This window comes from Stegodyphus dumicola, chromosome X2 (genome assembly GCF_044657685.1).
Source record: "Stegodyphus dumicola isolate Sdum_Otavi_A_Nest chromosome X2, ASM4465768v1".
Lineage (NCBI taxonomy): Eukaryota > Metazoa > Arthropoda > Arachnida > Araneae > Eresidae > Stegodyphus > Stegodyphus dumicola.
The window spans coordinates 111,843,320-111,869,955 of NC_140781.1; the positions used below are offsets into that span (position 1 = coordinate 111,843,320).

General features: G+C 31.8%; 1 protein-coding gene across 10 annotated transcripts in view; it reads left to right on the forward strand.

Moving 5' to 3' along the window:
- The window catches only part of LOC118189241 (kinesin-like protein KIF11), a 191,298-nt gene that overhangs the window by 134,160 nt on the left and 30,502 nt on the right, over positions 1-26,636 (forward strand). For all 10 annotated transcript variants that reach the window (XR_015038916.1, XM_035359821.2, XM_085809126.1 and 7 more), the window contains one exon: positions 19,337-19,550. Coding sequence is in view for 9 of the 10 variants with exons in the window: in XM_035359821.2 (XP_035215712.1) it covers positions 19,337-19,550 (214 nt within the window). In the remaining variant the exon portion in view is untranslated. The remainder of the gene's footprint in view (positions 1-19,336; positions 19,551-26,636) is intronic.

Below are 26,636 nucleotides of genomic sequence, written 5' to 3' on the forward strand. Positions count from 1 at the left end.
AGTCCTTAAAAGTCCGTAATTTTTTTGGAATCGATTTTTGGTCCTTAAAAGTCCTTAATTTTGGCCAAAATCAGTAGAAAGTCCTTAAATTTAATCATCTGAAATTTCTGTTTGTTTTTACGACTGCCATTTTGATTGTGAATTAGCATTTTAGAGGAATATGTTTGGTGATTCACTGACGTATATGGTTATCTTTTGAATGGGATCATGGGTATTAATTTGTTTCTATTTCTAATATAAATGATGGGATACTTGAGTTTGTAAGCAAAAAGTGAAACATAAGCATTTCGAAATTCATTGTTTGTAATAAAGAGCTCTTAAACAATTTTCGCTCTTGGGCATGTGAATTCTTTTATTAAACGGTTCTAAATTTGGCGACTTATCAAGATTTTGGCGATTTTAAGATCAGTTTCTATAGAAAATTTTTAATTCCGAAATCTGAGAATTTTTCGACGATTTTTTTAAAACATCATAACTTTGATAAATTTTATGTTAATACATTGGAATTATATTTAAAAAATAACATTAAAATAAAACATTTTTTTTTCGCTTTCATCTTATAAAGTTTCATTTTGGAAAGGTATAATGCTATAAAGCATAATTTACAAAACATCTCTGAGCAAAAACAAAATTAACTGTGTAATTAATTAAAAATATCTTGTTTTTAATTTTTTCATAGTAAGCGTATTTCCCATGTAATTGTCTCAGAATATTCAAAATTCTCAGAATATGCATCAGTTTTCTCTATAAAATTATTTATGCACTTCCCCCCCTTTTTTTTTTCAAAATATTTCTGGCTTTTTGCTTTTACAGAATTGGTTGGGATAATTTTTCTGTAGTATTTTTGACATTGCAGCTTGAAAAATTTAGAAAGATTTGAAGACAAGATTTATAGACACACAATTCTAGAAAATTCGATAAATATGTGACAAAATGAAAAATGTCTCCATGGTATCAACGCGTAATGGATGTATTTTACTGAAAGTTTCCAATGAATTTCTTACTTTTTGGAGAACGTCTGGAAGAACAATGAAGACATAATATTTGAATGTTTTACTCCTGATACTAGAATCTTTTTCTCAACATGTTTATCTTCCCTTTATTTTCTCTACTTTTCACTAGACACAAGCATGGAAAATATCAAAAGTGCTTCTAATCTTATCTATTATAGGCATTATAGAAAGGGTTTTTTTTATTAATAAAGAAATTGAAAACTTACAATTTAAAAGATCCATCTAATATGTCTTAATGCATCATACACAGAGCTGGCACAAAGCATTTTCCCATGTAATGCAGTCTCTGTGGATCCTAAATTCGACTGCATACTGCCTTTCTAAATTCTGCTTCCAATGCCTGTCTAAATTCTAAACGTTTTGCCATTTCTAGATTTTGTTGTTTGGTGTGTTACTAAATTCTAAAAATTCTGCCACACCAGCTCTGTAACTGGCCTTTACAAGATATATTTCATGTTTCTTCTGAAATCCATATTACTAAAGAAATTAAATTAGTCACTATTTCTATACATTCTAAATGCATTTAGTGTTTTTTAGAAAAACAGAATCAGAAATCCTTAATTAAATCCAAAAATTCTAAAATGAAAAGGAAACATGCTGAAGAAAGGAACTGAATACATAAAGAAAAATATTCTTTAAAGATATATGCAGTTATTATTATGTAAATTACACAATTGTTTATGATTTCAGCCTTTACTATAATTTTCCATTTCTGTTTCCTCATATGATAGAATTACTGAGTCAGATTAAATTAAAATTAAGTTGTATAATCTTTGACCACTAGTCCATATTTTTAGTTTGAATTTGACTGTTCTTGTTTAATTACGTCACCGTGAAATGTAATTGAAGCATCAGAACATGCCTTTATATGTTTGTTCTAAGTTCGTTTTAAATAAGAGGCTTATTTAAACCTTTGTCTGATATTGTAGTTACTTTCAGACATAGTGATAATTTGCTTCACGTCTATCAGGGCTTTTGGACTTTTAACTTTTACCTGATCAAATAAACCCTCATAGGTACTTTGTGGAGAGGTTGACAAGTTAGAAGATAAAGCACGCAGAAACTAGCGAGAGCATTGGTTTGCATATTGAGACAAATCTCTAATTATTGTTAGAAAAGATGCTTAAAGAGAAGGAAATCGGTATAAACTAGCCAAAATGTTTGGAAAGGCTTCAATAATTTAAAGTGACGGATAAATATTTTCTTGAGTGTTGTTGTTACAAAACAAAAATGTTTTGTAGCTTTCATTGTGTAATTATTCTAATATCCTTTAAGAATCAGTGTCATAAATTACATGCATTTTAAACTATGAATTTTTATTAGATTTTGATTTTAATAGGCCTTTTCTAACAAATACTGTTAAAAAAATTTAATAGTGGCAATGTAAATCCGTAATGACTAAGGTTAACTATTTACCTAATTTAATTATTTATAACTAACTGCTTACATCTTTACATATGAAAGCGAGTTATTGCCTTTCATTAATACTCACTGTGATCACAAGATAAAACACAAAAATATAGAAATTGAAGTATGACTTATTCTTTGCATCTAGTGAGACTTAAACTAATACAAAACAACTTATCACCCCTGGTGCTTTAATGGCTTATTGGAACCTGAAAGTATATTAATTGGGTTACAACCCCTGGAACTCTACACAAAGCTATGACACTAACTGCATCAGAGCGAGCCTGACTAACTTTCAACACTTGCCAACCGTGCCTACATCAAGCCTTTCATGTTTGTTCTAATCAGCATTTGAATCTAGACATAATCAGCATAGAATCTAGACAAGCAGCAGGGGTGATAACATTCAATCTTTTGTTATGAATGATGCTGATTATGATCTTGCTTCTCATTTTAACCTATGCCATTTGACATAAAATCTACCTGCTATTTACTAAACCTGTAGAACAGGGGTTCTCAACCTTTTGACTAATGTGTATAATCTAAACAAAAATTGAAAACAAAAATTAGTACCACTACTACAAAGTACTGTTACCACCACCAATCTTGAACAAAGCTCAGGTCGCATAAATTTACAAGTGTTAGAGAAAAAACTCAATCAGGATGTTGGGGTTTTAATTTTTGAAATAAATAGCTCAAAATACTTTGCTAGTTTGTGTGCCACCTATTTTTTCTTGTGTACCACTGGTTGAGAACCTCTCCTCTAGACTGACTAAGTATGTGACAAAATGAGACATTCAAAAATCAACATGAAGCTAACTATTAGTAAAACGTAAATGTCACATATCTTCTTTCAAATATGTCCAACCCATTATAAATGTAAAATATTTAATGCTACTTGGTAAACTGCATGGAGTTTATTTTATTCTCAAACTTGTTAATAATTATGTTCATTAATTCATGTTTAGTAATAATGCATACTACTTAGGGATCTATTTTATTTTTAGGATGGTACAAAAGTGAAATTCGAGCATAGAATAATATTTTTAATTAAATTTATTCAGTTCCCATTTGCTCTTAGGTCCTTAATTTTTTTTCATTAATGGTCGTTAAAAGTACTTAATTTCCATGTGCAGAAAAGTGTACGAACCCTGATAAGAATTTGAATTTTCTTGTAAAACATGCAGTTTTCCTCAATAGTTGGTACAATGTTATGATGGATGGAAGCATTTTTAAATTTTAAAAGGTGCTTAATATTAATTAAAAATTAAGTAAACAAAATATAAAATTTGAAAATAGATAAGCTACCTGATTTTGACACTACATGATATTCTTAGAATACATGCAGAATTTCTCTACAGTATTTAGAACACTGAAGTTATTTTACTGTTTGAGGATGCTTCTAATTTAAAAATCTGAGTAGTGATCAAAATTTATCCCCCCCCCCCAAAAAATGTGGCAAATTTTAACCTTTTAGAAAAGTTTTATGATCATAAATTACAGGAATGAAGTACAGTCAAAAGTCGTTAATTCGGACACCCATAATCTGGAATTATCTATAATCCGGACATCAAAGCTACAAACTTTCTGCCAATGCGCGTAAGACCTTTACGGCTGCGAATATGTGTGTGCGCATGCTCAAAATACGTTTACGCATGCACGTTTAATGTATAATGGATGGTATAAGCTAAGCTAAAATTATCTAATTCAGTTAATGTTGCAGATTGCGTTGTTCCTTAATCTTGGATCCAGTTTATTATTTTTTGCAGACTGTTAGAGCAATTTTATAAAAGTAAGCTTGAACTTTCGATTATGTCAAATAGAATTTCTGATATATATTTACTAATATGTAAAGGATCTACAAAGCGAAAGTATGTTTCGAAGTCCATTAAACAAAAAGTGGAATTGCTGCAAAAAATGGATAAAGTCATATCTTTTGTTTATCTAATCATTCCGAAATCTGTTTATCAATTTCATGCTGCTCTGCGGCAGGGGGACGTCGTGGCGCGCAATGAATTGGAAGTTGATCTGTCAGCGCTATCCTTATCTTCAGGGCAGATGTTTTCATTTTATTTGGCTTATAATTCCTTACTAAATGTAGTATTTCATCTCGATGTACTCCGTCTTTGTATGATTTAAATCAAATTCCTCGTCATTATAATTCGCTTCTGATAGCGAAGAAAGTAAAGTAAACAAATAAATATTAAGCTTTTTTTTTTTTTTTTAAATTTTGGTACCCTTTAGATCATAATTGTTCTTTACTTCATAAATTACAGTTTCATATTTTTAATTTTATAATTTCTGCATGCCAGATTTAAACTGATGATCTATAATCCGGAATCGCCGAAGCCCCGACGAGTCCGGATTAACGACTTTTGACTGTAGTTTATATTTTGTTAACTAGAACTTACACTTCTCTCTGAGAACATCTTTAATTAAATTAAAAAACCAAACTTTGATTTCAGCTTAATATTAAATATGCAGTCAATTATTAAATAGAATTCCCTAAATATCCATGAAAATTACTTGAAGTAACTATGCTAATTTCTATAACACATATGGAAAGATTTAAATCTATTAAATATTAATCATGAACCTTTTAATTTTTTAGAAAACTTGGTGTTTATCTAAATAGTTAAGTGATGAATATTTTAAGTTTAAACAATATTTGTGTATCTCGGTTGTAATATTAGTACCTTAATTGGTACTCATTGTAATGATTACTCCATTACAATAACTGGCACAAACCCCCCAACCGCATATTAAAGCACTTTTTGCTATAATGCCCAGTTGTTATAATGTTCTTTTTCTGTTGAATGCCAGAAGTGGTTATAGTGAGCATCAATTGGCATAATAAAGCAGTTATAAAAATAAATTTTCCTCAATTATTAATTATAGCAAATAAGGTTTTGATATCATTAAAAATTATGATTTATATTAGGTAGACTTTGGATAATTTCTTAAAATTAAATATATTTATATAGGTATTAAAATTACTCTGCATGACAAAATATCCTTAATTAGTTATTGCCATAATCAGAAAAAACTGCATGAAACGTAACTAATCAACTGTTCTAGTAATTTAAAACAAAAATCGAAACGCTGAAAACAAATTAGGATTTTAATCAGCAAGAAATGTGATTTAAAATGTTCTATTTAATGTATGTTCACAAATACCACTTGCAAATTTTTATGATAATTTTAACCCCTTGACTTACAGTGACGTCTTGGAGATGTCATTCATTTCATGTGTCATTGTAGACTTTGGCGTATCCAAGACGGCAAGAACTTTCTTCGGCGAATACCATGCAGTATATTATTAGGTTCTTTAACTGCTGCAATCGTGCCTTGATCCTGTTTTGTTATGTCCCCCCCCTCTCAACAAACAAATATCCTGTTTGTATGTTCCTCACTCTCTTGTTGGGAGTCAAGTCATATGTCAAGGGTGTAATCAGAAAAATTGAGGTTTATGCAAAACAATGTAATATAGGTCATGTAAACACAAGTTTGGTTAGCATAAATTATTTCTTTTTGAAACTAGGTATCCCCAGAAAATATAATGTTATATGATGCTAACTGTACCCTCTCAGATAATAAATCCTGACCAGCGATTTGCAGAGGATATACCAGTACTTTCACCAAACTGTTATTCTGTGAATGTTTTTTTGGCAAACTTGGCTTCTCAGTCATAATATTGGCAGCAGCACTGGAGCTCAGCCGATAAGGAAGAAGAGAATACTGGCAATTCAGAAAGCATCAGTGATGAAAGCAGTGCAAAAGGCAAGGAAGATTGACAATCTATTATTGTGTTTCCAGACTGAAAAAGTATAAAGAAAGGCCATGCTATGGTAACTTATCCACCTTTGTTAGATTACTGGTAGATATTAAATGTTCACTCAGAACTTCTAAATCCATATTTAGTGCAGTGATTGTTGCTGACTGAAACTATTGTTTAACGAATAAAATTTTATATAATGTACTTAGATTAGCAGTTTTGGCAATCTGTATTATACTACAAGAGAGCAACACAAATAGTTTAATTATCTAACTAAAATGTAAAAGCAGTAATGCATAGGTAGCAAACAATGACCTCAGGAGCATTGTTAATCTTTACCCTAAACTAACTCTTTTTTTGGGGGGAGCAACCCACCCACGTGACAAGTAGTCGTATAGTTTAATTAGGCTGTAGTCCTTTTCATGTATAGGAAAACATCTGACATGCAGCAACAATGCAGAAACTTTTTTTGGATCTTCTTATTGGGATATTTAATGAATTGCAGAAGGTGCTGATGTCCCATACCTTCATTTTTGCTACATTCGTCACAGTTTTTAATGTTTTTCTAATATTTTGAAGTTTTTAATGGTAAACTCTTTAGCCCTCAGACTGCAATCTGTTCCCAATATTTTTATTTACTTACTTTTTTATTTTAAATAGTAATAAACAAAATAAGACAGGATGTACTGTAGGAGGGTAATTCTTTGGGCATGACTGGAAGAGTGCATCTTAGAAGACAGTTAATACAGGATATAATTTTTATAATGTCTAGTTTAAAATCAGTTAGAGCTTTTTAAGCAATCGGAAATTAAAATCTAAGTAACGTCTTTAGGAAATGAAAATCGAAATTTTCTTCTGATGCATTGTTTTGGAAACAACAAATAGTGTAAATTTTTACAAATTCTGAGAAAATAGCTTACTATGGAATCTATTAAATTTATGTTTTACTTTTAATTAAGTGAATAGTCTGCAGGGAAAAAATTAACCCAAACTGCAAGGAATATATTGTTAGCTCTATTGTTTCAAGTTTAAAGTAACAATTTGTTTTTTCAGTTTCATCAAATTCGTATATGTGACATTTATATTATAGTGAAAAATTGCATATAAATTAAGAAAATGAATTACATGCCCTATATTTTACCCTACAATTAACTAGCAAGTTAAATGGCTTTATGGCTTAAAAATATTGTTAATTTTAAATATGCTGAGTTTGGAAAGAAGTCGCCAAATGTGCATTGAATTGGAGAAATTGAACGTTCGTGGGCATGTAATTCAGTTGTTAGTTTTCTAAGTTTAGTCTGTTCAGTTTTGTGCACAAGCTGTTGAAAAGGTCATTTAACCTTGTATGTGTTCTCAGGTTAGATTGCCATGAGGTATAGTAACAATGATCCTTCTAAAGGCACTGACCCTAGAAACACAGGAATGACTGAAGAGTGAAATTTCCTGCATATCTGAAAGACTATGTGGTATAATGCTATCATTGGAAGGGGGGGTGTGTGGCAATATCATTTGTTTACGCTTGCTCTCTCATTAATAAATTGTTTAAAGAAGTTTATCCTTTATACTATACTGTTATTACATTTGCCCTTGATCAACAAATTTCCGAAGACTGATGGTTCTTATCTTTTGTTGTGTGCTTAAAATTTTCAAAAGTTACTGAAAATTTTTGTACCATTCATGTCATTGTTTCTATGCCTGATAATTAAACATTTAATATTTTTTAAATAAATGTTTTGTAATTTTCTGTTGCAAAAATGATACAAGTATCCAAAATCCTCCATAGTAACAATAACTAGCATTCTTTATTACCTCATATTTTGAATTCTAAAATTTAAATGAAGTTTTTAAATATTATAATTTTTGTTTGTATACAAATGCTTTAAGTGATGCTAAAATAAATTAATAAATACATTAAGAGTCTCAACTTAATTTTATGACATGAGATTTACTATGGCATATATGCATTTTGCATTAAAACTGCTGCCATAAAGACGACATGCAACAAAGATCAGATTTGCATCTAAAGTACTACATGCTTGAATATTCAAGTGGTTAACATTGCAGTGCATGTTCTGAAAGAAGGTATGAGTAATGACATCTACATTTTGTATAAATGACAAAATTATACTGTGGGTTTCTGATTTGGAAATTGCATTTGAATGTTGGTTGTATAAAGGCCAAATTATGCCTCATGTAAGAAGGAGGGTCTCCTACCAGCACATGTCAGAATTTGACAGTGGCAGGATTGTGAGCTGTCAGGACTGGGATTTATCGTTCTCTGAAATTGTTGTTCATGTTGGTCAGCATCCCATGACTGTCAGTCTAAGAGAGAAATGATGGGTCCCGGATGACCATATTGAATGCCATGCAGGATGTCGGGAGCCCCATGCCACTAATACCTAAGAAGACAGACATGTCATTCTCTCCGACCTGTGGGATTGTTAAGCCATGTCACATACTCCGAGTCAAGATTTTGGCTCATGTGCAGGACAAGAAATGTCCACATAGATAAAGTGACAATATCTGCAATATCACAAACTGTCAGCACAGTGACCATTGTTGTGACTTCTCTTGATGTTGCAGCAAAGACAGCTGTACCTGTGGTTCAACAAATGATGACGCTAGACATAGTTGTTGCACTACATCGTCTATTAAAATGAATCTTGTTTCCGCATACTGAATCATGATGGATGTAGTGGTATGTGGAGGCACCAAGGAGAATGAACATTACCAGCTTGTATTCATCATCGTTATACAGGCCAAGCATCTTACATGCTATATGGGGTGCCATTGAGTGCACATCTCGATCATCTTGTTTCCATAGCCAATAATGTGCTGTGATATTTCTGCATGGTTCATGGGTGTGGTCTATGCTCGAGGCCTGCACGATGGCATCTTTCAGAAAGATAATGTATGATTGCTTGTTGCCAGTGCTGTCTTGACCTTCATTGACATATGGAATGTTGAATTGTTTCATTTCAAGATGCTGAATGAATAGATTCCCAAGTGAAAGAAACATTCTGAAATGAAAAGTTGCAAGAACTGAAAGATTAGGGAGATTGAGCAAAATAGAAGGCTACATATTGCTAACATGATGGAGGATTGTATCATTTTAAATAAGGAACACATTATTCAGTTATTGCTCAGTAGGCAAATCGGTTAACTCTTACTTGCTTTACATAAGATATGGAAAAAAATTTTAATTTACTGTTCACCTACTGCATTTTATACCCCTGCATTAATAAGCTGAAAATAAAATGCTGGTGCAGAATAGTGACAAGCTCACTCTACTGATGAGTCTCATTTTTGTTTGGATAGTGATTACACATGTGTTACAATCTTGAACAAACAAAACACCTTCAAACATGGGTAGTATGTACTAGAACATTGACTTATACCATTGCAGTTTCCATTTAGCATTTTTCAAGAGCCGAAGTGATCTTTATTATGAATACACTGTGTTACTACAGGAACTCCCGGGCACATCATTTAAAACCGCAGTAAAACCTGAAATTTTGGTCAGAGGTGACCACACATCTGGTTTTTTTTTTTTTTTTTTGTTTCTCTAAAATGTTGTAACATTATTTCTTCTCTATCCCACTCTTTATTACATTTATATTAATGTTTTTTCCTTTTAATCAGAAATAGGCTTTTGCATTTTGAAGATATATCAGGTATGACAAAATAAAGATCTTGTGTAAGTTTTATGTTCTGAGCAGCAAAATAATTTAAATTGCATGAATTTTTATAGTTATTCCTTTAATTTTTCCCACTAATGTACTGTCAATTCCGATTGACATGCTTTCTATTTTTTTGATGCAGCTTATGAATTTTCATAAGGCACATTGGAAATAAACCAAAATACTCATAAAAATATAAAATTTCAAATTAAGGTTATCTGATGTTGATGTCTTAGAGCTAGAGATATACAGTCAAAAGTCGTTAATTTGGACACTCATAATCCGGACCTCAAAGCTACAAACTTTCTGCGCATGCGTCGCAAGACCTTTACGGCTGCGAACATGCGCGTGCGCAAAATACGTTTACGAATGCGCATTTAATGTATAACGGACGGTATAAGCTAAGCTAAAATTACCTAATTATCTATTTCAGTTAATGTTGCAGATTGCGTTGTTTCTTAATCTTCGAGTTGGATCCGGCTTATTATTTTCTGCAGACTGTTAGAGCAATTTTATGAAAGTAAGCTTGAACTTTCGATTATGTCAAATAGAATTTCCGATATATATTTACTAATATGTAAAGGATCTACAAAGCGAAAGTATGTTTCGAAGTCCATTAAACAAAAAGTGGAATTGCTGCAAAAAATGGATAAAGGCATATCCTTTGTTTATTTAAACCTTAACGTTTGTTTATCTTTAAGGCCGCAGCGCGCAATGAATTGGAAGTTGATCTGTCAGCACTATCCTTATCTTCAGGGCAGATATTTTTATTTTATTTGGCTTACAATTCCTTACTAAATGTAGTATTTCATCTCGATGTACTCCGTCTTTGATATGATTTAAATCAAATTCCTCTTCATTATAATTTGCTTCCGATAGCGAAGAAAGTAACAGAGGTTATTGAAAACGAAAAAATTTCATTTGACAAATTAGTCGGTAGACACAGCAATTATAGGACTTGAAGAGCAGACCTTTGTAACTGAACAAGAAATTATGTCCGTTTATAGAATTAAAGAGAATGTATTACACAGAAAAAACGAAGCAACTTAAACAACTTACATTGAAAGAAATGTTTAATAAAGTAAACAAATAAATATTAAGTTTTTTTTTTTTTTTTTTTTTTTTTTTTGTAAATTTTGATACCCTTTAGATCATGATTGTTCTTTATTTCAAAAATTATGGTTTCATATTTATAATTTTATAATTTCTGCATGCCATCTTACCAGATTTAAACTGATGATCTATAATCCGGAATCGCCGAGGTCCCGACGAGTCCGGATTAACGACTTTTAACTGTATTTAAAACTGCATTTTTGACAGTTTTTTTTTTCCTGGTGATAGTTTTGTTTCTAAACAAATGATTTAAACTAGGCCAAATAAACACAGGACAGCCAAACAAAAGTAAATCATTATGTTTCTTAGAGTTTGCTCTCTGCCTTTAACGTGTAGTCATTCAGTAGAGGTAAATTGTTATGAAGCTAAGCAAAAAAAAAAGTTAACTAAATGGCTATATATAGTTATGTAACTATCGTGCCATGTTATATGTTAGAAACCGTGGTATATGTAAATGTTTATTGCTTATAACTAACTGAATTATCATCAAAGATTTTCAGTGAGTCTGTTGAGTCACCAATTCAGGCTACAATCAAGTTGTAGGTATTTTTAGGAACAGAAATCTAAATTTTGGAATGGGCTTTGTCCATTATGATCATAGCATAATAAAGTTAAGGCCTACCGTACTAAGCTTTTAAAGTAATAAAACAAGAGATTCCTAATTTTAATGGGGGTTTTCTGATATTGCTTAGTATTTTAACGCTATTAAGTCTTCTAGTTGATGTTCACTTATTGCCAGTGAATTCTTTTGAAATGGATTTTGTCTGATGACTTTAAGTACTTTGTTGTAATAGTTTCATTTTTTCTGCCTTTCAGGATATTTCATCTTTTAGAATTGTCTAGTTATTCAAAATTACATTTTAATGAAATTTCTGTTGATCATTATGAAATTAGGACTTTCAAAACAAAACAAAAAAATCAAGGATTAATCGGCTTAGATTGGGTAAAAACATAATTAAATATAAATAACTACTCACCAGAACATCAATTTTTAAAAAAATAATAATTTAGTCTTTTTTTTTATAATTTAAGACCATGGTGTTGTTAACAATGTATTAAAAACAATAATAAATAAAAAATGTGTGAAAGTGAGCCTTAGTCTAAAATAAAAGAAATAAATAGGTGGAATGCCCAAAAATTGAAAGTAAATAGTTGTAACAATTTGAAACTTTCTAAATTCAAAAAAGTTAAACAACAGGGCATACATAAAGATGTTTATACAAAAAAGAATAGATTGCAATGTAACAGATGTATCTATAGGTATCCCATTAATTTGCTGGCAGATTTTAATTTTTTAAGTTCAGTGAAATTGTTCAAAAGCTCATGTTAGAAGTAAATTCCCTGTTTAACCAAGTTATTGATGATGTTAAGTTCAGAAAAGTTACTGTGATGTGAAATTTAGAAAAGTTACTGTGATGAAATGAGACTGCTTTTAATTTCATTTATTGGAAGAGTTGTGTAAAAGTTTCCAAATCATAACTGCTAATATTACTGATACAATGATTTTTAATGGGTTTTGTAACTTTTTATTACTGTTAATAATTCAGTAAATATGATACTGTTTGTTAGTATGTTGGCAATACTGTTAAAACATATGCTGGCTCCAGCTTTTTAGCTAGTCCAAGTGTAATCTCATTAAGTTATTATCTATGTTCTGTGGGGTAAATTATCAGCACCTGAATATCTAATCAACAACAAACGGGCACAATATTAGCACATTTCTTTATTCTGCCTCACCACATGAGTGATTAAATAAAAATATATAACATAAGATTACCAACCTAGACCTGGTTTGAGCTGAAAACTTGAGTAAAAGCTTGACGCTTCCTTTCAACTAAATGGATAACAAATTCAATAATATTAACCTAACCCAGGCAGAGACTACAAGATTGCATAGAGTGCAGAAAGAATTTGGAACACACACTAACCAAGCAGGCTCTGACGTTGGCCTAAAATAATCCCAGCATGAATAGTCTATTGGTAGGGAAGCAGAAGCAGGCCCTAACTCTTTCTCCTGTTCATGAAATGCTACACATTATAGTAAAACTGCTTGGCATTCAAAATCTACATGTATTCTAGAAGGAGTAAATCTCATTGCAAAAACAGGCAGAAATGAAAAGTAAATTAAATAGCATGTTGTTTGTAAAACATAAATGTAAATACCACAAGATATTTCACATTTTTTGGTATTTTTTTCAAATTATAAGTACATGTTAATTGTTAGTTCCATTTGGAATAAATATGAACCTGACTGATATTTCAAGAAACTTGGGAAATGTATTGAGAAATTTGTTGTAACTAGGTTTTAGTTTTATATATATATATATATATAGCAGGTATGCAAGTTTAATTACATTTTGTTTTTCTTTGCTGCTGGTTGATCCATAAGTGTAATTTAATTTTCCAATTTTGTTAATTTCCTTGTAATGTGCTTTTCTAACGATTGAAAAATTGTTTGCTTTATCACTGAGAGTAGTAATAATAGTCCACATTTATTGCATTGTTTCGGTAGTGTGATAACTAATGTTATTAACTATGTTAATAATGCTTTCTGTATATTTTAAATGCTGACTTGTGGACTAAAGCAGGTTGTTGCATATTGATATTCATTGTCGTCATTTTTAGAACTGGGTTTTATTTTGCATGTATCCGTAAAAATGAAATAGGTTTTTATATAGAGAAACTGTTTTGTAAATAACTTGTGATATTAAAAATGTGCTTTTTATGTTAGTAAAGTGTTTTGGTACAAAATAAAATATTTAGTTTAGAACTATAGGAATCTTCTATGTTACTTCTCTTGAGGACTTATAACAAATGCACTGGTGTCTGGCAACTGGAGAGTAGCTACAAAATAAGCAAGGTGCAATTTGAATTTAGCCATTAAATATTTGTGCCTTTTAATTTCTTATGAGCTTTGATATTTTATAGTGGATGCTTTATAATGTAAAACTGTACATACAACAAGGACTATTGGCGAAAAATAACAAAAATGAAAGTGGATGGTTCCAGACTTCATGAATTAAATTCAGTTACCTGATGAATCCTGCTATTGGAAAGTATTCAACATGCAATTTCTGACTTATTAATTTGTCAAGGGTGACAAAAAACGAGAAAAGAAGTATGTTGCAAAGTTGAAAATTATAGTGAATGGTACTTTTAAGTTAAAGCTTGACAATTTGGAAAAGAATTCCGATGTTAGATCAATTCAGTCACGATGTAATTGAAAGTATTCAGTTGCCAAAACTGAAAATTCAGAGATTTAAAGGAGATATTAAATCTTTTTGGGATTTCGCAGTCAGTTTTCCAGTATTCATGAGGATGAATAAATGTCGGCTGAAGATAAGTTCCATTATTTGATTCAGGCAATTGCTCCTGTGTCGCAAGGTGTCAGGTTAATAGAGAGTTCTCCCCATGTAGCTTAGAATTATCCCAAAGCGATTGAATTATTGAAGGAAAGATTAGGCAGAGAAGATTTGTTAGCACAAGTGCATGTTCGCAAATTACCCATAATGTTAATGAAAAATGCTGTAAGTGGAAGAAAATGTACAGATTTAATTATCTGATTATTTTATACGATCAACTCGAATAACATTTAAGAGCTTTAGGTGTATTAAAAAGATCTAAAGAAAAACATGCAGATTTCTTGTCTTCCTGAAGATCTTTTGAGAGCTTGGGAAAGATACTGAGTTCCCTACTTTCCTAATGGTAGCAACAAGGTTGCGGAAACAGTCGATCTCTTGAAAAGCTCATGAAATTTTTAAGGGAGGATGTTAATGGCAAGGAAATGATAAATTGACTCAGTGAGGTTTCAGAATTCATTGTTAAAAAGGAAGTTGATACTTCAAGAAATAATACCCCTCCTGCTTGAGCTCTTACTTCATTCAAGCATGAAAAAACTAAACATTTTTTGTGATTGTCCACATTTTAGTAAGACTGTAGGAAAGCTCCCAAGAGACATTAAGTGAGAAGAAGCATCAAGTTATATGCAAAAGATGTTTAGTTTGTCTTAAGCTAGGACACATTAAAAAACATGTAGAAGTATCATTCAGTGTGTAATATGCGGATGATGACATTATGCTCTGCTTTGTCCAGATTGGAAGAAAGTGTATAACAAATTCACTTTTCAAGCAAATTCTACACAAAACAATTGCTCTACATTGTTTACACGAGAATCCTCTTTATGGAAAATCTGTCTAAAGACCATCTTGATTAAAGTTTGTCGTAAAGGAAGCCAAGCTCTGGTATGTGGTGTGTTGGATGATGGCTCACATCACTTGATTCTAGTTTGCCGTAAATAAAACCAAGCTGTGCTACGTGCTCTGTTGTATGATCATACATCAGTCATACATGAAAAAAGATTTAGTTAAGGAACTGTAACTTTCTCCTATGAGTACAGAAGTGCTGTAGTTCTACTTGATCATCCAGTCATTCCATGTTTAAGGCATTCCTTTGGAACAGATGGGAGTCGATATGCATCGTCCCATAGGATGGTGAAGTCCTAATGTCATAATATTTGTTATTATTTTAAATTATTACTTTAGCTGTTGTACACATTAAAATTAGCATTTTATAATAATTTTTCTTTGCTTAACATGAAAATATATAAAAAATTGCTTATTTTGAGAAGTAATTTTTGGAAGCACTATTTAAATTATACTGTGCAGTTTTAATTGAGAAAATACATTATTGAATTAATTTTAAATCTTTGAAATTAGTTTTAAAAATACAAGAAAGTCTATTTACAAGAAGTAGCAAAATCTTTAATGGGAAGTGGAAAGCAGGTATGCAGTGAGCTGAGTTTCTGGCAAAATGTCCCCATCAGAATCACTAAAAATATTTCTAACTGTTTAGATAATGAATTCTCACTCTCATCCGCATCACTAATTGGCTTATTTACCATGCGAGTATATCCTTTGGCTATGCTTGCTTACCATAATAAACTTCAAGGCTTTCCAAAATAAAAAATGAAGTACTAGAAATATAAGCGATAAAAGCAACGCAAAGCATAACAAAACCCCACATTCTAACTGTAAAAGACCTTGCATAGTAACAAAAAAAAAATAAATAAATAAAATAAAAAAAATGGAAGCACGGATGTTTTTATCATATGTTAAGGAACTGAGCTGTTTGTATATGCGCTTTCCCTTCTCCGCTGCAGCAGCTAACACCAAAGTTTGGGAGAATGTGATCAAACTGAAGATCAAGATCCTAAAACTGTGTTGAGTTCAAAAGTGATGGACATAGACCATCATCTAGTGGTCTTTAAAAAATGGTTCAGCTTAAAATGCGCATATGCATCACCTATCCCTTAAGCTTACAGCTGTGAGAGACATTTGTAGGGAATGCATGTATGGGACACTCTTCCAGAAAAGGTTAACTGAGTATATGCACAAGTCATTAAGCCATGCTGGAGTACAATCATATCGCAGCTGACAGAAAGGTCTTGGATACCTCATGGGTGGAGGATTATTTGTGAGGTTATATCTGGTTGCATTCCATGCAGGAGACATTTGTCTGAATCCATAGTTACACAAACAGCCCACTTCCACCTAAAAGGTTGCACTGAGTTGCCCCTTTTCAAGTAGCAGATATAGATCTAACTAGTCCTATTTTCTTTCAGGGAGGGATAAAGGCCTGGATGATCCTATTCACCCACACTGTGTATCATGCAGTACATTTAGAGTTAATAACTGGATTGAGCATGAGAGCTTTTATTCTGTCATTGTGAAGATTCATGGCTACAAAGAAGGAGTTCTGGTCCATCTGCACTGATAACGATCATAATCACATCAAAGGCTTTTCAACCAATAGATTGGAATATCACCCAAGAAGAAAGTGTAGTAAAGAAGATAGAAGGCAAAGTTCACCAAGTGCAGTGCAGTAGGATGGATGGTGGGAGCATATGATACGCAGGTATGAAAGATCTTTTGAAAAGAATTCTTGGCAGATCTAGTCTAAATTATGAGGAAATGTCAACAGATTTGTGTGATTGTGAAAATACAAAGAATAAGAGATCATTAATTTATTTGTTGGAGAATCCAGAGTCGCCATTACCATTAACATCACATTTCCTATGGGAAATTCCAAATTTTACAGATTGTGATACTCTTGATTTTGCAATAATCGATGGAAGTCATTTGAAGGAAAGGATACAATACTTGCAAAGTATTTGAGGTTGTTTTCAAAAGAGATTCTGAAAAGAATGTCTATATGAGCTAGTAAAGCATCCGACCATTGAGGCAAGTAGTAGTATTCAAGTAGAAGATGATGTGCTTATGGGATCTGATAGCTCCAATGAACTGGCCTTTAGCTAGAGTGATGGAGCTATTTACAGGACAAGATGAGAAACAGTGAGTGGCTCGACTGAAATCAGCAAATGTAGAAATTATCTATCCCCTTCAGTGGTTATATTTCTTGGAGATTGTATTGTCACACTTAACTCTTGAAGGCAAAGTTGGGAGCTTTTTCATTAAAGGGACCAGATTACACCTTCAAAGGAAAGGAAAGGAGATTCGTTACCCTGTCATGATGATTCAAAACTGCGTCCTGCAAACTGGCTTGACAGTATGCAGTAAAAGAATTACGTCCTCCTGAAATAATACGTATTTGAAGTAGACGATGGGTAAAACAACCCAAAAGACTTTACATTTGCTGATTTCGCAGTGGTAGAATTACTTCCACCTGAAATAATACGTACTTGAAGTGGACAACAGTTAAACAACCTAAAAGACTGAATTAATAAGTACCCTACCTTTACGAACATTGACTAAAATGTCTGTGTTTTATTACGATCTTTTAAGGAATACATCAGATTTGTCTTGTGATATCTAGATATACAAGACAAAAGGTGAGAGGATATTGCGTGTTAATGTTCATTGTTTTCGAATTTAGAATTGGGTTTTTATTTTACATATCCATAACGAGACATGTTTTTATTCAGAGAAAATATTTTCCAAGTAACTTGTGATAATAAGGATGTCTAAGCCTAAGTTTGTAAAAGTGCTTTAGTATGAAATAACATATTTAGTTTATGACTATAAAATTTTTCTGTGTTACTTCTATTGAGGAGTTACAACACAAGTCATCTTGTAATAATGTGATTATAATTATTAGTCCAAAGGGGCTTTGATCCTGAAGGACTGATTTCGTTTTGCGTGGCAAACTTTAAAAGGCTGTATTTTTTTTAAATCATTGCTACCAAATGTTATCGCTCTGTATTATATTTGAAGAAATTAAATAATGAAGAATCTGCATTAATGTATGTATATTTCTCGCATTGTGATAAAACAACAGTACCTAGAGCCATCCAATTTTGAATGAAATAATCCTACTGCAAATATGGGCATCTGAAAGCCCAAATTTGAAATTTGTTTTATTATCGATTTCATATTTTGTAAAACTTTTAACGAATTTTTTATTGACAAACTCAACGATTTAAAAGCGAGTAGTGGCAACACTCTACGGGGGAGCAAAATCCTTTTTATCTCCAGCACACGAAACTGTGTATAGGAAATTCTAAAGATATGCTCATTTTAAAATTATTCTGCAACATTGCTGTTGAACTGAATTTTATGGGTTAAGTGCAGAGAACATGATATTAACCCTCTGAGCATTACATGATTTTAGATCCGTCATGAAGACCGGTATTTAAACAGCATTTATTAATTGAGTTTGCTTAATTACTTATTTTAGTCTGTATTTTCACAAACTTACATTCATTAAGATGATATTTGCATTATTAAAGAAAGCAAGAAAGCAAAATATCTTAAATTATAAGCTAATATATGCCAAGTAGCAAAAGTTCTGATGACCGGATAAAGCCGGTCATAATGCTCAGAGGGTTCATAAATAAAGGTAACACACAAAACGCTAAAGAAATGCCCTTTGGACGTAATTTAAACTTTGAAAACTTTTTTGTAAATAATATTTATAGTTTTTCTTGCTATTTCTTGCTGGAGACGCTGCACACACAGGTGATGCGCTTATATTTGACATAGTATTTACTACTCACTAAGAGGTTAAAATATTTGACTGTATCAAGTTTGACCCAGGTTCGGATGCTAGCGAATAGATTGGCTACAGATGGTAGCTATTTTTGTTACACATTTGTTTATTTTGAAAGCACATAAGAATTATCAGTCTAATAGTGCATATTTTCATAGAGAACTTATTGAGGTACCCTGGCTTGTACTGATATGTACCTTTGGGAAAACTGGTGATAACTCGTGTGTGCATGAATACAACCTGTTTTCCTCAGAAAGTCTTTATTGAAGATAGTTACTAGCCTTCATTTCCTCTGCTATAATAATTTAAATGAATTGTAAACTTTATTATATAATTTCTTTCAGACCAATTCTCAAAGAATGGATGGACAGTTGAAGAGTATAGAAAATTCTGTGTCTGATTTCAGTGCTGGCATAAAAACAAGCTTAGGAGCAAACTGTTTATCTCTGCATGATCTTGAAAAAATTTTCAGTGATTGCCTGTTTTTATCTAAGAAGATTTCCAAGAAAAGTATTGAAAGCTGTGAAAAAATTCCCAACAAAGAAGACAAGAATTTTGGTAAATTTAGATCTCTCCAAAATGAAAATATTATTATGTGTAATAATGTCTTCTAATATAGTAAATCTCAGAGCATCAGACTACCTGTAAGCATAAGATACAAAATGCAATTTTTTATGAAATTTTAAAATATAGTTAACTCTGACCCACTGACCAAAGATGATCACCTCTTAAAGGTGATCAGAATTTCTAAGAATGCACCAAAAAATATCACTATTGATATTATTATTAAGACAACCACTTCATAATTCGACCAGGACTATAAGATATGTTAATGCAGTTGTGAAAATGTGTAATTTCAGTATTAAATTTAAATGTTTTATGTATTAAGTAAATCAAGGAAATTTTTTTTCAGATCCTGCTATAACACCAAAGTTATATTTTTATTGAAAATACTTGTTAGTCATATCAGAATGATTTTTATACTTTTTTAGCATTATGTAAATTACCATACTAGCTTGATTTGGTGGTTAGGATATAGCTTGCTTTAAATGATTCATTGTATTTCCAAGTAGTTTATCCTATTTTTGCCCCATTGTTGCTTTCTGCATAGCTTGTAATGCATTACAAATTAATGTTCCAGTGGTATCAAGACAGTACAGTTCATTTCAACTTTACTACAGTCTGTCACAGCTACTTCATATTAAACAATCAGTGCATGTATAAATGTGGTTTTTAGTTTTTAATTTCATAAATTTAATTTATTAAATTAGAATGTATCAATAATCTTAGATTTAGGTGCCTGCAAAACAAAAATTAAAAACGTTAAATTAACACAGTTAAAAGTAACTGAAAATGCTGCTGGGAATTTGTCATGATGTAGATAGAACATTTCATTGAAGAGATGGAGGTAGTATCTAATACAACTTTACTTAGTATTAGACAGATATTTTAGTAAATGCTAAATGTTCCTAAATTTATTTTTAAATTTATAATGCATTTGTTTTCCACATAATAAAACATTATTCATTTACAGTATTTCTGAAAATTATGTATAGGATAATTTTTTTGGAAAATTTTCTGCATTATTTGCTATTTACTTGGTTAATTTGTTACTTAATGTATCATTAATCTTTTTAATATTTTGATATTACTGAGGTAACAGTGTTAATAAACTAATGTAATGCACTTAAGTATTTTTTAACAAATACAATAACATTGATTAGGCTAAATTTATTATGTAAAGTGCTAATTATCAGTACCATTAGCCATTTTGTCTGAAAAAATTCTCTCGAACCACCGGTGGTCATGCTACAGAGGATTCACTGTAGTTTCACTTTAGAAAGAATTTTTAAACTTTTAGTATTCGGTTGTATTACAAAAGGTAAGTTTTTGAAATAATCAAAGTAGTGTTAAATCACACAAATTAAGTAACAGAATGAAAGTATTATTAAACATGGCCCTGTAGCTGTCGTATAATGATGATTTTTATATTATATTCTAACAGTATTCAGTTATTTAACTTTTGAAGTAATGTAAATATACACTCTGTCACAAAAACATTTATGCGCCCAGAAGAAAGACTACATTCACCACAATCACAAAACTTGGCAGGAATGTAGTCTGGTAAGAGATATGCAAATGGTTTAAATTTCGACTCCAATGAGACAAGGGTAACCGCGCTATGTGCATGTGAGATGCACAGCTGGAGAGTTTAAAAGCATGATTGCTCATACCATATAACTATTCAAACAAATCTCTCGACTTGGATGGTGTTGTGAATAGAGATAGCTCTGAGACAACTAGTGGCAATACGAACAGTTGTCGGACTCTGAGAAGGGCCATATAGTAGGCCTCGGAGAAGCAGGTTGAGTTGTACAAATAACATTGCTAGCATCGAATCAACACCATTTACCCCCAAAAAAGCAATCATTGTTTGGTGTGAATTTTGAATAAAATCTTTACTCCTAAGGAAGAGAAACCTGTACCCAATTACCCTTAACAGCAGTAGTTTTCAAAATATGCACCAAACAAAATTTGCTTTTTTTCCCCAATTTTATATTCCATATTGTCCTGTTTTTTTCATAGTTTTACTTGTATACTTTGAACTTTTCATTTACATGATATGTATAGTACAAAGTCTTTAATCCGGCCCTCAAAGCTACAAACTTTCTGCGCATGCACGTTTTATGTATAACGGACGGTATAAACTAGGCTAAAATTATCTAATTATGTATTTCAGTTAATGTTGCAGATTGCGTTGTTCCTTAATCTTCTAATTGGATCCAGCTTATTATTTTTTGCAGACTATTAGAGCAATTTTATAAAAAGTAAGCTTGAACTTTCGATTATGTCAAAAAGAGTTTCCGATTCTGGAGCTGGCAAAGGATCTATAAAGCGAAAGCATTTTTCGATGTCCATCAAATAAAAAGTGGAATTGCTGCAAAAAGTGGATAAAGGCATGAAGAAAGTGGCAGAGAGGTTAGTGAAAATGAAAAGATTTCGAATGACAAGTTAGTCGGTATTCTCGGCACAGCAATTACAGGACTTGAACAGCGGAACTTTGTAACTGAACAAGAAATTATATCTGTGTATAGAATTAAAGAGAAAGTATGAGCACATAAAATGAAGCAACTAATAAAGTAAACAATGTAAAGTTTTTAATAAAATAAACAAATAAATATTAAGCTTTTTTCTTTTTGTAAAATTTGATACCCTTTAGATCATAATTGCTCTTTATTTCATGAATTGTGGTTTCATATTTTCAATTATATAATTTCTGCATACCATCTTACCAAATTTAAATTGATTAATCTATAATTCGGAAAAAACCCTAATCCAGAATCGCGGAAGTCTCGACGAGTCCGGATTACAGACTTTGTACTGTACTTATATAATTCTAATAGTGCATACTTTGATGCACCAATACTTATATTTCTTATATCATCACTAGACAACAGGAAGCAAAATTCATCGATTTGTTCAAATCTGTGTTTACTTCAAGACCTAGAGAGCATCCAAATCACCCATTTTGGGATATCCATATCCGTACCAGTATGGCTAGGATATTGTGCATGGCACAACGTGTCTGGCTCATGAAACAAAGCCTAGTGGGCACATGACAATATGATAATACATGACGAATAAGTTTTTCAATATCATGTACTGCTAAATCACCAAAGTATTTGCAGTTCTCTTTATATCGCTTTAATAATTCCAATAATTTCTGTGTTTTATTTTTAAAAAAAAAAAATTAAAAAATAAATTCCCGATTTTTTTTTTTTTTTTTTTTTTTAAAAATTGCAATCAGCACTTCATTTTAAACTGATTCAGAGTGAGAGGGTCTGCAGTAGAGTCTACATACTCAAAAAGATGAAACAATAATAAAGAAACTAAAAATTATTTTTAGTCACTTAAAACAAATTTTGTCTCAAAATTTGCTACAATTTAAGAATTTGCTTATTTCAATAAACATGTTTGAACTAAAAAATACTCATGTAAAATTTCTTCTTGAAAAATATTGCAGCCTGTCCTTTGTAGTTAATTATAACCAAATTTTTTGCATTTTATTTATGTTATCAGTCAACTGTTGTCACTTTTTTATTAAATATTTCTATTTTTTTAAACTGCGAGTAACTTAATTTTAATTTGCAATCACGTTACTTGCTAAAGTAAAAAAAAAAAAAAAAAAATGTTGAGACCTTTTATTAGATCTTTAATTCAAACTGTTTTATTTGATAGTGTATATACATATGTGGTTTGAATTCCATTTCAGGTTTCTGTAGCTAGGCATGAAAGTGACTAACTTTAAGCTAGAGCACTTTAAACTAATTTCTGAATTTGGATTTAGATTATAAAGCACAAAGGCTGTCTTCCTGCATAGAGAAATGTTTTTATAGAGGGTTTTTTTAAGGTAGATTGGCTTGTATTTATAGTATAACACATGAGTAAACCACAAAAGTTCCGATGAAATCTGCTCATATTGCTGGAATTTGAACCTAGGTCAAACTACCAATTTTCGCTAGTTTTATTACGTAGCTTCTGGTCAGCAAGTCTTATTTCTGAGAGTTTAAAAGAATATTAAAGTTCAGGGAAAGTTATAGTTGTCAAAGAGATCCTCACCTAATTAGTTAACGAAACTAACTCTAAAAGTAAATCACGTAACGTATTTAAAAGTGAGTTCCAATGTTTCTACGAATAATGAATAAAAAAGCATCAGTTATATACTGTATGTTGGGATTATAAGGAAAAGGTGGTAAAATTCTGGCTTAGCATAAGACGAATTTTTTTAAAACTGACATTACTTAGACCCACCCATCTGTAGCTCGATCAGAAGGGAATGTTAATCTTTTTTTAAACTTCTAACTACCTTTCATCCATTTAAATAAATTAGAGAACTTGATAACAGAAAGGAAAAAACAACATTTTCGTTTTTATGATTTTTAATATTTGAAAAATTATGGAGTTGCCACTTCACAAAAGATAGTTTTTAGAAACAATATAGGAGGTGCTACACACTTCCCTCCCAGTGAATTAGAAGACATGATCTTTTTGCGTGTAGTAACATAGGGATTGTTCATAGGCGAGATTCTCTCTGGGGGTTTGCACTGGGGAAGTGAGCCTGCATCATCCTCGAACATGGAAGTTTCCAATAACTGATGTATGTTGTCATTTAGAATAAAATGTGGTTTTAGTCTTTCTTTTGATAGTTCCATTAATTTCTACATGGAAGCATTTTGGTGCTTGGTGTTTGATAACAAGGACCAAGAGAAACTGGTTGTAAATTGGCTGCATTATTGAACACAAAATCGTACAAGCAGTTCAAAAGTTGCTTTGAAATGAAGACGATTTTATTGCCATGAGTAATCATTGCAAAAGGTTTCATGCCACTTATGATACTTGTTAGCCTCTGAACAAAATCTGAATGCGTAACATTAAAAGTCTTGGTAACAAATTTTCGAGATAAGCAGAGGAGACTTCCATAAAGGAGCTCAGCTGACTAGTATCTTCTGTCTTCTTTCACAGCAGTGCATAATCAAAGAATATATGGTATAGCGTCTACTCAAGATTTATTTCGCTGTGAATGGCACTTCAGGCTAGCTTGCATAGTTCTGTGCTGCTGCTCATTTAATCCATTCAATTGTGGATAGTATGCTGCAGTCTTAGTGGTGTAAAAACCAAAGTATTTACTCAAAGATGAGAAAAGTTGACTTTTAAATTGTCGTCCTTAGAAGTAATACAGAGTACTTAGAGTGTTTTGAAACCACGTATCCAGAAGTTGAAGTCATACCTTCTGCAACTGTTTATGACAACTGATCTGTTACAGGATGTGCTTCAACCCATTTTTGAAAATGATCAATCATTGTTAGCAAATATCTGAATTAGATACTTGGCATTCCAGATGCCATAATTGACAATCTTTATTAATATTTGGTCAAATAAATCTTTGCATCATTAGTTTTTTGGTGCTTCTAATTCCTTGATATAATAGGGTATTAATAGATGAAAATATTTGTCAACAAAAATTTGAAGGAATGTATGGGTGGTTGTTATTGGTGGAAACATCATAATAGATTGATTTCTCATTGCCAGGAGTAAGAATTTGAACCATTATCAGTCTTGGGTTATTTTTTAACATTGTTAAATTTTCGTTACCTTGAAATTTAGCTGTATTTCCATAATCAATTGGAGATGGTATAGAAATGGTATTAATTCTGGAAACAACATCAGCCACAGCCATTTTCCCCCCCTCTCGTGATGTATCAAATATTTGTTGAAAAATTAGCAATATAACTCAGTTGTCTTGCTTATCTGAGGAAAGCTTTGTCTAAATTTTATTGAAAAGGCAAATGGGATAGGTTTATGGTCCTTATAAATGATGAAAGTAGTTCTTTCTAACCTGTACCTAAAATTCTTTATTGCAGTATTAGATGGTCAAAAGTTCCCGGTCATACACACTGTATCTTCTCTGCATATCAGTTAAGGAACATGAGAAGAAATTTAATGGACACATCTTTCCATGTTCATTTTGATATATGACAGCCCCTATGGCAGTATCAGAAGCATCACATGTGAGAGATATAGTATTTTATTTTAGGGATGGAAAAGCGTACTAGCATGAGTGCAAGTGTTTTTAACGTTTCTGAATGCATTATGAGCATCTTCGGCCCATATTAGAGGTATTTTGCTGTTTTTTGTTATTTTGGTTAAGTAATAAGATTAGAGGCTGTTGCAGTTTGGAATGAAATGGTGATAAAAGCTCATGATTCCTAAGAACTTGCGTAAGTTGTTGGCTGACGTAGGTTCAGGTACACTTTGTATGCTGTCAACTTTTGTCGGAAGATGTCCAATTCCTTCAGCTGAAATTTCATTACCCAAATATTTAATTTTAGAAGTACTAAAAACTCTTTCTGCAATATCGGTACATAAATTGCAGTCATTTAACATTTTAAAAACTATATATAAGTGCTCATTATCTGACGTTTCATCAGAAGCAACCAGTATGTCGTCTAAATAGTGGACAACAAAATCTAATTCTGATAAGCACCATATTTATGAACTGTTGAAATGTCTGTGCCACATTGCATAAACCAAGCATCATGAAAGGAAATTCAAACAGGCCAAATGGAGTTAAAATAATGGCCATTTTTGGAATGCCGTCTTCATTCACTGAAATTTGTTGATAAGCTGTATGTGGATGAAAAAATTTTCTTTCCATGAAGAAAAGAACCACAGTCAATTAGAAATGGTACAGGATTGTGATCTGAGATGCTAATATCGTTAAGGAACCTGCAGTCTCCACATGGTCTCCAGTCACCTGATTTCTTTAAGGTAAGATGCAGGGGACTGGACCATCAACTTTTTGAAGGTATACAAAGACTTTGTTGTAACAGAAAATCGAATTCTGCTTTTGCCGCTTTTAACTTTTTAGATGAGAGTTTCCTAGCCCTAGCAGTAACAGGAGCTTCTTTGGTTTCTATATAATATTAAATATTGTGATTCTTGCTTTTATTATTTACAAGTGTTGTGTTGGTCATAATATATCAGGAAATTATTTAAGAATAGCTCCATACTTATTTTGTACTAAATTTAATGTTGGTGTATCAACACAATAGCAGGGAATACCAATAGGGAAGTGATGCCATC